The sequence below is a fragment of the Ipomoea triloba genome, chromosome 5, assembly GCF_003576645.1.
Source record: "Ipomoea triloba cultivar NCNSP0323 chromosome 5, ASM357664v1".
NCBI classification, from domain to species: Eukaryota; Viridiplantae; Streptophyta; class Magnoliopsida; order Solanales; family Convolvulaceae; genus Ipomoea; species Ipomoea triloba.
This window is the reverse complement of record NC_044920.1, coordinates 30,482,924-30,497,121: the sequence shown is the minus strand read 5'-3', so window position 1 is coordinate 30,497,121 and position 14,198 is coordinate 30,482,924. Positions and strand designations below refer to the sequence as shown.

Here is a 14,198-nt window from a genome sequence, read left to right as displayed (position 1 = left end):
AGCTCTCCCGGTGAGCGTGGAGTAGAACGCCCTACACATGACGGCCTCGGATACCCCCATCATGAGCATGTTACCATAGTAGAGGTTGACATGCTGTTCGGGGTCCGACCTGCCAGCGTACTCTTTGTCTCCAGGAACGCGCAGGTCTATCGGATATGGCTCACTCATGAGCTTGTGCGTAAAGGGCGTTCGGAGCAGGTTGCTAGATCGGCCGGTGGGTCGGTCAGTTCCTTCCTCACGCTTCCATCTGTTGAACTCCGCTCGGACTTGATCGAGCATTCCACGCGAAAGACCAGGCGGACGGGTCGGTTTACGGCGTCTATGGTGACGGGAATCCGAAGAACTTGCTTCGCTTGAATCAGCTTCGGTCGCGGTCGGGACATGTAATGGTCGACGCCCTCTCTCCATCGGCGGGTCGATTCGGTCTAGAACACTGACTCTCGGCGGCTCTTCTTGGGCTGGAGGTGGCTTGGAACCTGAGGTGCCCAAACGCGACAGAGCAGGTCGACGCGCCGATGTCGGTTCTCGTAATCTAGAGGAGATCGGTCGCCTTTCAGACTGCGCCCTCCTAGCGGGCGAGTGGGTGGCTGCAGCCTCGATCGTCGTAGTATCCGGATGAGGGACCGGCGGCTGAGTGTGCAGCTGAGTGGGCGGTGCCGGCTGGAACGGGAAAGGAGGGGCGTAAGGCGTCGGATAGAAACGAGGGGAAGTGGTCCACCAATGAGCGGTCGGATCAAGCGGGTATGGTGGGTATTGGTACGGTATCAGCCCGACCGGTATAGGGAATGCTTGGGGAGGGTGAATCATGTTGACAGGATCAGCCGCCGGCGGACTAGTGGTATTGCTCGGGTCGTCTCTAGAGCTAAGGCGGGAACGTAGGTCGGGAGGTACCTCCAGCTCTGGATCCGCAGCGGCAAAATAGTCCATATATGGGTACATGCTTGGAGATTGAAGTTAGGTAGAACGGGACTCGGCTTGTTACTTCGTCCCCACGGACGGCGCCAAAATGATACGGAATAATACGGAAGAGTATATTCGTATTAATATATGGTAGAGTACAGGAAAAAATACTCTAAGTGTGACCGAGCTCCGTGACAGTGGGTCAGCGGCTCCCGGTCTCTTTAGCTGCTGTTCCAGAGGTCCCAGCAAAAGCCCCCCTCTCTCTACATTAAATGTGCCTTTTATAGCGGATATGGCCAGGCCTACTCCGGTCGGGCTGCATGCAGGACACGTGGCAGACATGCACCGGTCACGCTATCGGTCCAATGCGCTTATGATAGGTGGATATGAGACCCCCACTTCGAATCCCGCCCGGGTTGCCGCGGCGACCCGGAGTGTATTGTACAAGGCTCGTCAGACCGGGAATAGAATCTAAGGGCCTGGCTGAGTCCTTTTTCAGAGAGAGAGATCGGGATACGGAGACCGGATTTTAGCCCTATCAAAACCCTTTTGACATTTTCTTTTCATTATGTTTGGTTGTAATTTAAGTTTGATATTTATGTTTGAACATTAATTTTTGTATGAACTAATCTTATGAATTATAAATATTTTTTTTTACTTTATATATTTTCAAATATATGTTCTTACTTTATATTTTATTTAAATATATTGATTTTATTATTTTATATTTTAATATATAAACAAATCTATTTAAATTTAAAATTATTTAAATTGTATGAAGATGTCCTTTTTAGTCTTTTTACATTTATCAGCTTATCAAAAAGCTAATTTTACCAAACACTTTTAAGCATAACAGCTCTTCAGGTTTCAGATTCGAGCTTATAGCTTTTCAGTTTTCAACTACTTTTTAAGTTTTCAGCTACCTTTTCAGCTAGGTTTGCCAAACATAGCCAACATCTTAATTCTTAAATATAATGTCCAACCCAATAGGCAACCTTGGCATTGGGCTAAGTCATAGAAATAATGTCATTGTTTTTTATATCACAACATGACTTAATTAAAGTCATTCACCAGCTAGCCCAAAACCTTGGCTCAATCCCGTCAATGTAATTATTTCTGTGCAATGTATAGTATATTCATACTACTAACACCTTGCCTAAAATAGCTTCGTTTTTGTCTTCAAAAAAAAAATATTACTAACACATTTTTAGTCAAATTTATCACACAATAATTTTTTAGTATAGAGTATAATTTATTTATTTTTTTTGGGTGTGATTGGTGGATTAATATACTAGAATGAGTTATGCTTTATCTCGTGCACACCTTAAATAGTCGCTACAAGTTTCCCTCTTAAGCAGAGTTTAGTAAAAGTTGAGCAAATTAGCACGCGAAAATATGTTTTCATATTGCTTTTTAGATAATAATTTTGTGTACAGAAGATTTATAAAGATATTGGGTGGGGTTGAGCAAAGACTGAAGAGCGAGATCCAGTATCGAAACGTGACGTTGGCTCCTAAATAAGTATAATAAAATAGTGTTGTTTCTTCGATATTAGTTATAGTTTTTAATATGATAATAAACATTTTATAGTAGGTCATGAATTTAAATTGCGCTGTAATGATCTGACTGGGGTTCATTGAGGACTTTTTCAATTTAATATTTATACATTTCTTCACGCATTAATTGCTTAAATAAAGATACAAAGATATACTCATTAACTACTTAACAATAAGTAAATTTGTAATTTAATATTTAAAATTTTCTACTGGTTGTTGGTAATGGTACGTACCTTCATCCTCTCTTAATTACCCATTGCTTTCACTACTTTCCCAACTTCAATTCTTTACCTAAACTGCCTAACTTCCAAACTAAATACTGCCTGCAGAAGGCAGACCAAAATACAAGGTAGCCAATCACTAAATGCATGCCTTCTCATGGATTAATTACCTTGGACCCCCACACCCCTCCATTTACACCCTTCCTTTAAAGCTCTATACTCTGTAGAGACTATCCATTTTTCTTCATTCCTAATTTCTGTAGTGTTTTAGGTGAGTTGTTTCTGAACGAAACCTAACTGAGTGATGCATTAAATTGACTCGGGTCCGGTATCTTGCTCTGCTTCATCGGGATCAGTTTGCTCCAAATTCAACTTCAATATATCCATCATCGAGAATCAGTTAAATAATTAGTTTTATCCTGTGAGATACATATACCTATATATATAGTATTTCAATATTTGTATGTGTGTGTATATATAATGGAGAAAATTAATTCGGGAATATGAATTAATTAACCAAATAAACAAGATTAAAGATCAATGGAATATGAACATGGAGACAATGTTCGGATGAAATAATATAATAACTTATTTTACTATATAATGCTCAATTATTACAAAGGGAAGTTAGAATTAGACAAAGCATGTCTTAAACTAGACAATGACTTAACTATTTATACTAGCTCCCTAACAACTCTGAGATAGAGAATTGATGCGACCTCCTCCACTTCTCAGCCTTTGACTGATCCCGAGTCTCCCATCTACATCCTCCGAGTTCATGCCTAGCCAACCTGACCTCCCAACGCAATTGACCCCAAGGTCAGCCCTTGGTTTACGTGCTTTAATTTGCCTTGAGTTTGCGTCATGCCTTTTAAACTTAAAAGTTTTGACCTAGTCTAATATATTCATCACTACGGTAACATATAACAATGTTATAGTAAAATGTAATAAATTTGTAGATGTTATTTGTTTGATTTTTATTTTTTATTTTTAAAGTCAATCAACTTTCATTTTATTTACCTGTTTTCATTTTTGTATTATAACATACTGTACTGTTCTTATGGTGTAGAATTTTTGCATTTATATGGCATATACTCCCAGGCCACCTAATTAAAATACTGGATCGGCTAATAATAAGCAATGTACAGCCTAATTTGTAGCTGTAATTAATATCTGCAGGGACTGCAGACTGCTTAAACAATCTACTGCTGATGATATTAGCACTCGATAATATAAATGATATGTACTAATGTACTATACAGAATTACAGATTTACAGAGTAGTTATTTACTCCAAGTTACAGTAACTGTCAGGTATTGCCGTTAGAAAATTTCTTACTTATGTGACTTGCATTACCATATTTTACTATTTCTTAATTTTTTTAGTACTATTGTAATATTTGTTTATAACTACTTTCATAACCTATTAAAGTACAAAAAGTCGATACTTCTCCCACTGAGTCTCGAATCCATGATCTCCCATATAGGAGAGTCATTTCGTGCCACTGAATCACATAAGAAAAATAAATTACTACTAGAAAATTCTATGCGACGACGAGACTCGATTGAAAGTGAGTAAATATTTATTTGAATAATAATTGAGTAGATTTAATTTGGTATTAATAAATTAGCTGAACTTTAATAGGTGAACGGCCGGCAAGGGAAGCCTTTAATTGGCATCAATGTGTCCGCGCCGGCCGTACGGGTTTCAGAGTTGGATTTCTCAACCCTGCTCTGTGCTTAATTTATTTTGCCTTCTAACAATGAACAAACTGTAATTTGTCATTTAATCTATAGCACTAATTATCAAACAAATCCGTATTTCAGAGTTTGTTCTGCATCAATCTAATTGAAACTCAATTTATTTAGTCTTGTTCATGTGATGCATATACCAATACAATATATTGATCGATGTATAAAAATGTGTGTGTTGATTTGTGGTGAACACCTATCAACAATAACAATTATAATATATGGTAGATGACGAGCCAACTTCATTAGACAGTTGATTTGGTGATTATAAGATTGATTCAAAGTTTGACTCTTTGTGGGGATTGTTTATTGCGCTTTTTGGTCTGAGTGGTCAACTATGGACTAATTAAGTTTTTTTTTTTTTTTTTTTGAAAACTGGACAAATTAAGTTAATTTACCTTCTTATGGTTCTTTACCAAGTATGGAGACTTTGCTCCGAGCATATTTTCAAATAGCAACTACACAAACTTTCTTGTGAATCAAAGAATATATAGTAATTATTACAACCACCCTACAGTTTGAAGTCAACAACGTCACTGGGATGTTGGTCAGGACCGAAAGATCCGAGTGACAGTGAATTAGGTTTTAAGTGCCCAACTCACCAGCTCGTCGTATATGCTTGGAGTTATCTATTTGTGTATCTCAACTTGACTTAGAGTTACTTTTCGTATCAAGTAAAGTAACGCAGTCACCCAAGTAAAGGCAAATTAAATGATGATCTAACGCAGCAATGCCACATATTGTGAACTGTGGTAACAAAAAACATGTATGGAGGAATCATGTGACAGCGGCTGTATAAAAATATGTATGGAGGAATCATGTGACGGCGAATGTATAAAAACATGTATGGAGGAATCATGTGACGGCGGCTGTATATATATAGTATATGTGTTTTTTTTTTTTTTGGTTATAATTCGATTTTCACATTGTAAGTGCATGTGAAAACGTGAACGCTCAACCCATTCTGTTAATGCCATCACACAAAGATCACAAAGCTAACTAAACACACGATGATTAGGTTTAATCACGCTTTAATCAGACACATGATTAGAGCTTAGCAAGCGTCGCCCGCAGTCGGCCAGAAATGTCCAACCCTCTTTCCTTTATCCACGTGCTTCACCACCCACCCTTATTAAACCAAATAATAATATTAAGAGCATCCTCAATAGCAAGTAAACAATGTTAAATTTTTCGGCCAAAATAGGAGAGAGAATGAAGAGGAAAATGGAGAAAAAAGAGAAGAAAATATAGAAAAAAATTGGCATGAAACACATTTGGTAGATGCGTGCCGTGCCAACTTTCTATTTGTTCAACGGTTGCCAGTCACTCTCTCTAACAAAGAAGACGATCGACCATTGTGGTCACCTTCTCTAGGTGAAGGTAACCACTATGGCTAGTTGCCTTCTCCAATGAGAATGCAACCTAGATGGTCGCTTTTTGCTCGAATGAAGTCGGGAACTATCGTGATTATTAGAGTATGGTTAGAATTTAGCATATCATTAATTGATTTTGGGGTTTCAATGCACTGAAATAGCATGTTCATGAGATTAATTATATTTTTCAAAAATTTAAAAGGCTAATTACACTTTAGTGTATTAGTTTGAGAGCCTATTTAACCATTTCTCTCAAATTTTTATATACACAAGGCATTAAGGGTGGATTGAATGTTTGTACAAAAATAGTTGTACACCAAACCTCGGAGTACCAATAGTAGGAATAACGACGCGCATTAAAAATCCAGCTGTGCTTTAGCTATTTCACTATTTGTTTCGTCGCATATCTTAACAAGTACTGCCTTCCATTGAAAACCACTGACTATAAAATCAAACGTTCTCGACCTTTAACCATACTCCACAATCCCACTTCAAAACCCACAACTACTAGCCATGGAGTGGAGTAGGGGGCCCATCATCGGCCGGGGCTCCTCCGCCACCGTCTTTCTCGCCGCCGATGCGTCCTCCGGTGAACTCTTCGCGGTTAAGTCTGCCGAGTTCTCCGATTCCGGTCTGCTGCAAAAAGAGAAGTCCATACTTTCTCAACTCGATTCTCCTCACGTGATCAAGTGCCTGGGATTTGACATCACGTGCGAGGAGAATAAGGTTATGTACAACGTTTTGTTGGAGTATGTTTCCGGTGGGACCCTCTGTGATGTGGTTAAGAAGCTGGGGAGTTGTGTTAGTGAACCCATGATTCGATTCTGTGCTCGTGAGGTTTTGTTGGGGATAGAATATCTCCATTCGAAAGGCATTGTACATTGTGATTTGAAGGGACGGAATGTTTTGGTCAGTGAAGACGGTGCGGTTAAGATTGCTGATTTGGGGTGTGCGAAATTGGTGGGAAATGGAGGAGTTGTTAGTTCTGGATTTTCCGGCACGCCGGCTTTTATGGCGCCGGAGGTGGCGCGTGGCGAAGAGCAAGGATTTGCAGCTGATATTTGGGCGTTTGGGTGCACGATCATCGAAATGGCGAGTGGATCTTCGCCGTGGCCGGAGATGGACGACCCGGTTTCGGCTCTTTACAGAATCGGTTATTCCGAGGATGCCGTGCCCGAATTTCCCGGCTGGATTTCCGGCGAGGCTAAGGATTTCTTGAGCAAATGCTTAAACAGAAACGCCAAAGACCGGTGGTCGGCAACGGAGCTTCTTCACCACCCGTTTCTGCAAAATCCGAATTCTAATCCCGAAAAACTCGAAATTCTTCCTAGGAATTCTCCCACGAGTGTAATTGATCAAGGCTTTTGGGAATCAATTGAGCCGTCAAAATCACCTGTCCCGGCCTCTCCCGTCGATCCTCCGGCGAATAGGATCGGACGGTTGATCGGATCATCAACCTTTCCCGATTGGGAAGACGACGAGCAAGGTTGGGTGAACGTAAGAGGAATAATCGAAACTGTTAATTTGTCACCTATAGAAAAAACGGATAAAACTATATTTCAAACTGATTGCAACCTTGATCAAGAAGATGAAGATGAGTTAATGGAGGTGGAGCCATTTCTCTTTCCAGAAGATTTGGAGTGCTTGAGGACCGGCAATGGAGGTTTTCTGTTTGATTTTTTTGCAGAGAAGATTAGCTTTAGTTCTAGGTTAGGTACAACAATAAATATAGCATTGTCACATGAGAATGTTAAACATCAGTTATCACTCGGAATTCAAACTTTTATGAAGAATATGATTAAAATTTCATATTTAATGGACTCACATAATATCATTATAAAGTTGTTGATTAGAAGGTAACAAAATTTTATATTCGAACTCATCGAGGTTTAGCTACAACTTAAATACCATTGCAGAATGAATGTGAGCAAATCGGAAGAATCTGTGTTATTAAGATAGAAACAATATAATCAGTTGATGATTTAGGATACAAACTTAACACAAAACAAGCCATAAACAGAGGTTTCATGCTTTATTCATTGGTGATAGCTTATTAATTAATGTAATTAATCATCTTTTGAGGCTGTTTTGTCAATCTCTTTGCTGCTACGAGTGTGGATCTGTTTGGTTGCAGCCTCCAAATCCTTCCTCATCGTCTGTAGCTCTTTTATATAATAGTGAATCCTGTCTATCATCATCGCTAGGAATAGAGAAAATCCTGCATGCATTGTATGTTATTTCAACAAGTCATAGCATATAATAAATAGATATAAATAAGCAGTTTAATTATGAATTTAGACTTTTAATTAGGATGGTAATATCTACTTTAATTTGGTAACTATGGTTCACATGTTACTTGAGTCCATCAAAAGTAATCGGCTCTTACACCTGAAGAGGTTTGAATCTTATATAATTAGGTATGATATTTTACGTATTAAATTTTGAACATTTAAAATTGTCACCTAGAAAATAATACAAATGTCCTGATCTTTTTACCTCCGTTATAAACAGCTAATCTTACTAAATATGGAGTATCTTTTTACAAACTCCTAATACAATCCGCTTATCAGAATAGCTAACACAATATGCTAACGGGTAACAGCTAACAGTTAATTGTCAAACTACCCAGTATATCTACTACAATACTCACAGTTATAGGATGCTCTAATTTTATATAACCAGGTATGATACTCGGGGTATTAAAATTTAAACATTTTAAAATTGTCACCTAGATCATAATTTAAGAAGTGCATAAATAATACTACCTAAGAGTGATGCTTCGAGAAGGTGATTAGCAAGAAGAAGATGGTCAGTCTTTATCCGGGACATATTGTAGAAGATGGAGATGAGCACCATGAATAAGGTTCCGCCCGCGGTTTTGGCAATGACAGGGCCTCTCCCTCGCTTGAACCTTCCCAACAGCATCACCAGTGGATTCCTCAGCGGCGTCTTGAAAAGCAGCAAAAGTAATATTGCCACTTCTGAGAACACCAGAGTATACAAAGGTTGAATCATTTTCTTCTGCAAGTTCAATTGAATGGTGAATTGATGGAGTTAGTAAAAGTGATCCTATTTAGGATATAAAATGTATGTTGGTAGGGGCTTGCATGAAGAAAAGAACATGGAGAGATTCTGCGTGCAGTGGGCAATATTATATGGCATGCACTTTGGGTTATGTGTATAATTCCTTGCATGCACTTTGGGTAAGGAATGGATTTCAACATGTTTTCCTAAACAAAGTTCATTGGTAGGATAGAATTTTCATTATGGTGTACCATAAGATACCTTATCTTAAAAATGGTAAGTAACGGTTGATTGTTATACTTATAGGCAATTGATTGATGAAACGCATGATAGTATACTCAAACTAATTAAGTGGTCGTTTAGAAACTTAATTTTAGGTTTGAGAAATTACCACATATTGTTTGGCTAAATACGCCATGGTGCACAGTAAAACTTGCCAACTTGGGTGATCACCTTTACAAGGTTATAGAAATTCCATTGAAGATGACAAGATGTTATGTTGTTCCATTATTCAGATGAGATAATGGGCTTATATCCATGACCTATGAAAAATAATATGGGCCAAAGTTGGGCTTATGTCCATGGGCCGTGACGGTTTTTCTTTAATTTGGTATATGGAAAACTTTATCGCGGAAGTCAAAAAGACAAAAGGTAACAGCCGGTTTAAAAATCAGGAGGCAGGCACCGTAGCCTTAAACCACCAAATGGCGCTAAACTGAAACAGGAGCGGAAACATGGAGGCAGCGGCATTTACTTCAGCTTCACAACTTGGAATCGCTGGAAAATTTTCTTCATCGTCGTCTTCTTCCGCCGGTTCTAGGTTTCTTCGTTTCCTGCAGAACAAGCCTAATAGTATCGATCTCAGTTTCAAACCTTCTAGAAGCTCGATCCCCGCCTCTGCTACTGGCGAGGAGGATCCCGATCCGCGCCTCTGCTACTGGCGAGGAGGATTCCGGTAATTCTCATCGGAGTGTGTATATAATGCATTGAGAAACGTACAGTTATGTGAAAAAATGGCGAGACGTTTCTCTATGGAGATGTTAGTTAGTGATAAAGTATTGATCTATTTCCTTTATTTTCCTTCAAATTTACTTATATTTTATGATTAACATTAATGCTTTGCAGTGGTAACTTTGCTCGATTATGGCGCTGGAAATGTCCGGAGTCTCAGGAATGCAATTCGGTTTCTCGGCTTTGACGTTAAAGATGTAATCTATTTTTAAATATGTTCCTCGAATCATTTCTACTTCTCCGTTTTGAGTTGTTGAGAATTTCACTAGAATATAAGTCTGAGTGTCTGACAATATAATGAACTTCAATAATTCTTGTCTGATTTTCTTCATATCACAATATTAGTTCATACTTCACAGTACTTGATTTGTTACTATGAGATTTCACTAGAATATAAGTCTGATATTCTACACATCACAGTATTAGTTCATACATCACAGTACTTGATTTGTTATTATGTTCCTCGAATCATTTCTACTTCTCCGTTTTGAGTTATTGAGAATTTCTCTAGAATATAAGTCTGACAATATAATGAACTTTGATAATTCTTGTCTGATTTTCTTCACATCACAATATTAGTTCATACTTCACAGTACTTGATTTGTTACTATGTTCCTCGAATCATTTGTACTTCTCCGTTTTGAGTTATTGAGAATTTCACTAGAATATAAGTCCGACAATATAATGAACTTCAATAATTTTTGTCTGATTTTCTTCACATCACAATATTAGTTCATACTTCACAGTACTTGATTTGTTACTATGAGATTTTAAGTAACCAAGTAGTGAAGCTGGACTTAGCTCTTCTGGAGAATCTGTATTGCCCCTATTGCCTTTCCTTTTTATTCCTATTTATTGTCTTGGCATCTATTTAGGTACAAACACTAGAGGACATTTTGAAAGCTAAACACCTCATTTTCCCTGGAGTAGGTGATTTTGCTATTGCCATGGATGTGCTCAACAAGAAGGGGTAAGATTCTAGTAGAATTTACACCTAATGATTGATAGGACTAGTGAAGCAATCATTGGTCAATTACAGTTATTTATAGATTAGGGGATATTGTGCATTAACTTTTCTTGAACACTATAATTTGCTGGTCCAAGTGAGTTTTTTCTGAGAATTTATGAAAGCTATATTCAGCAGAATGGCTGAAGCTGTTTGTACTTATATTGAGCATGATCGCCCATTCCTGGGAATTTGTCTTGGCATGCAGCTTCTTTTTGAGTCAAGTGAGGAGAATGGACCAGGTAACTGGTTTAAACAAAATTCTCTCTCAAGAGTTTCCATTTTATTTCATCTTGTCAATCAATTCTACCAAAAAGAGTCAAAAAGTTCTTGGCTGACTTACCATCATGTGTATGCAGTAAAAGGTCTTGGATTCATTCCTGGAGTAGTTGGGTGTTTTGACTCATCTAAAGGAATTAGAGTACCTCATATTGAGTGGAATTCACTTGAAATAACAAAATCTTCAGGGATCTTGGATGAAATTGGGAAGCGTCATGTCTATTTTGTTCATTCTTATCGTGCAACACTGGTACAATTTTTCTAGCTCTCTCTCTATCATTGTTGAAACCTTAATGTTTGCTTTTGCATGTAAGAAACTTGCTTAACCTGCCATCACTTCTTTCAGTCAGGTGATAATAAAGAGTGGGTATCATCAACCTGCAATTATGGCGATAATTTTATAGCATCTGTTAGAAGGGGAAGTTTCACCCTGAGAAGAGTGGAGGTATGCTGTACGTGAACCTTGTATGCCAAGAAAAGTGAGAAATCCAGGTAAGGAGTCAACATAACTTGGGTCTCTATCGTTGTAGTTTTGGAATTTGGAATTCCTTGGTTTATGTATCCAGTTTCTCTGGTGCATAAAGCAGACTAGAAAAGAGATATGTCAAGGGGGAGAGCGTGATTAGAATAAACACCATGTGTAGTTCTGAAGTACCTTAGCTCTCTTGCTGTGGGAAATCGGGGGCAGTGTTGATAGAGGGAGAGAGGAAACTTGAAGTTTTGCCTTTCCAAGATTTTAAAGGGGAGAATAAATTGCTTTTGTTTGACTGTTTTCACTACTTGTTTCAGGTCCAAACGGCGAAGAGTATGCTTGGTACCAGTGTACAGTGAGTTGTCATCTATATTCTTCTCACTTTTATCTGTATCAGTTTTTGTCCACGTAATTATCAATATTGTCTTTCATCTGTTCTTTTTGTACTATCCTCACAACTTCAAGCCTTATTAATTTGTATTTGTCCATTTCAAGGTGAATGGTGGGCGAGAAGGTCGACCAATTGGGGCATATGAGCTTGCCAAAGCTGTTGAAGAATTAGGAGCTGGTGAAATACTGCTTAATTGCATTGACTGTGATGGTATGATGAATTATTCTATTTTATTATATATAATTGTTATACATTCTAGCCAGCCTACTCCGTTATGCATGAAGATATTCTCTGGTGATCGTTTCTTATAGTTATCTACTTATATTATAACCACCTGGGTTTTTTTTTTTTTTCTTTTTTTTTCGTTTTTGTGATGTTTTCAGGCCAACGGAAAGGATTTGATAGACCTAATCAAACAAATTTCAGATGCTGTAAGCATCCCGGTAATTGCGAGTAGTGGTGCAGGAGCAGGAGCTGTTGAACACTTCTCGGAGGTTTTCAAAGAAACAAATGCCTCAGCTGCCCTAGCTGCTGGTATTTTCCACAGAAAGGAGGTAATTTGGAATAGAAAAAGGAATATGATTGAAGTGTAATTTTCCTAAATATATATAAGAAAATGCAGATACCTTTTCAATTTATGGTTCTTTACAGACGCTATGATGTAAATGCAGATACCTATTCAATCTGTGAAGGAGCATTTACTGAAGACTGGTGTAGAAGTTAGAATGTGATATAACAAACGGTGAGATTAACTTCATTCACGAGTTCTGATTTACATTATAAAAGTGCATCTCCCTTTTTTCATTTGTCATGTACAGTAGTTATGCATGATTGAATATATAAAAGAACCAATTTTAGCTTTGGAAAAATCTGACTGATTAGATCAATTTTTTTTAAAAAAAATGTAGGTGATATTTTCGTAATTATCATCAACTTTATTATGCAAACTTGATCACTAGAATTTACGATTCTTAAACTTTTTTAGGTTTGCACATTTAGTATTAACATTTTCCATATTTAGTATTAAAAAATTACACTTACAAAAATACGAAAGTGTATTATTGCATTTAGGGTTACAATTTGATTGAGTATATTTAGTTATTAAAGATTGTATATTTAAATGTTCAAGTTTGCATAGTAAAGTTGATGATAAATATGAAAATGTTATCCGAATCATTTAAAAAAATATGATCAAAGCTGTCGAATTTTTTCCAATTTGATTGAGATTTTGGTTTTTATTTTGTTTAGTAATTCACTTTTTACTCCTTAAGGTTTAATAATTACTGTTTAGATTTAAGATTTAACTTTTTAGTTGATTTTATAAAATTTGTATATTTAGTTATGATTGTATATTTAAATGTTCAAGTTTGGATAATGAAATTGATGATAAATATGAAAATGCTACCGCGATTTAAAAAAAAGAAGATCAAATTGGTCGAATTTTTTCCGATGCAAGGCTAAAATTACTATTAGTTCTTATTTCTCTCTATACATACATGTGTGTGCGTGCGCGCTCACTTGAAGGCATAAACATGTGCAGTCAGCAATTTATGGTATTAAAAGGGAAGTTATTCAACTTAAATGTTATTGAAGCAATTATCCATACAAATCGTCTTTATATCTTACAAATTTCATTAAAAATTTAGTTATACATTGTTGCAAAGAAGACATAATAAGCAATGTCCATAATAATGCACTTAAATCAACAAAAATGTGCACTCGAAGACACAAAAATGCGAAATCAAAGCAATTATGCTACCGTAACAAGGAGGTATTCAATTTAAGTGTTATTTAAGCAATTATCTATACGAATTGTTTGTAAATTACTAAATTACACAAATTTTATTAGAAATTTAGTTATACATTTTTACAAATAAGTCAAAAGACATAATAAACATTGTCAATAATGCATTTGAAGATACAAAATTTTGCACTCAAAAGCACAAAGATATGAAATCAAGCAATTTTGCTACCAAAAAAATGAATTATTTAATTTAAAATTACTCAATTTAAGTGTTTTTGAAGCAATTACCCATATAAATTGTTTGTAAATTACATGAATTTCATTAAAAATTTAGTTATGAGAAAATATGCACTCAAAGACAAAGACCTAAGCAATGTTTCACACACACGAGCGTATATAATATGTATGTATATATATATATAATATAGATATATATATGGGAGGTGGTGGGTTCGAGCCTCAGTGAGGGC

At 36.9% G+C, this 14,198-nt stretch overlaps 2 protein-coding genes and 1 pseudogene across 2 annotated transcripts; 2 read left to right on the top strand and 1 right to left on the bottom strand.

Annotated features, from left to right (window-relative positions):
* Nucleotides 1–6,297: 6,297 nt before the first annotated feature.
* Nucleotides 6,298–7,664, top strand: LOC116020860 (mitogen-activated protein kinase kinase kinase 18-like). The gene has a single exon (XM_031261415.1). The coding sequence runs from the start codon at nt 6,315–6,317 to the stop codon at nt 7,659–7,661; it is 1,347 nt and encodes a 448-aa protein (XP_031117275.1). The 5' UTR covers nt 6,298–6,314; the 3' UTR covers nt 7,662–7,664.
* Nucleotides 7,665–7,719: 55 nt separating this feature from the next.
* On the bottom strand, nt 7,720–8,901 carry LOC116020861. The gene is made up of 2 exons (XM_031261416.1): nt 8,567–8,901; nt 7,720–8,019 (listed from the first exon to the last, which is right to left on the bottom strand). The coding sequence occupies exons 1-2, from the start codon at nt 8,814–8,816 to the stop codon at nt 7,868–7,870; spliced, it is 402 nt and encodes a 133-aa protein (XP_031117276.1). The 5' UTR covers nt 8,817–8,901; the 3' UTR covers nt 7,720–7,867.
* A 538-nt stretch (nt 8,902–9,439) lies between these two features.
* On the top strand, nt 9,440–13,042 carry LOC116020554 (annotated as a pseudogene).
* The last annotated feature ends 1,156 nt before the right edge of the window (nt 13,043–14,198 follow it).

What these genes read in the sequence shown, in the direction of transcription:
- LOC116020860 (XM_031261415.1), top strand. Translation starts at nt 6,315, where the DNA reads ATGGAGTGGAGTAGGGGGCCCATCATCGGCCGGGGCTCCTCCGCCACC.
- LOC116020861 (XM_031261416.1), bottom strand. Translation starts at nt 8,816, where the DNA reads ATGATTCAACCTTTGTATACTCTGGTGTTCTCAGAAGTGGCAATATTA. An exon ending in TCTCGAAGCATCACTCTTAG is followed by an intron (nt 8,020 to 8,566) that starts GTAGTATTATTT and finishes CAATGCATGCAG; the next exon opens with GATTTTCTCTATTCCTAGCG.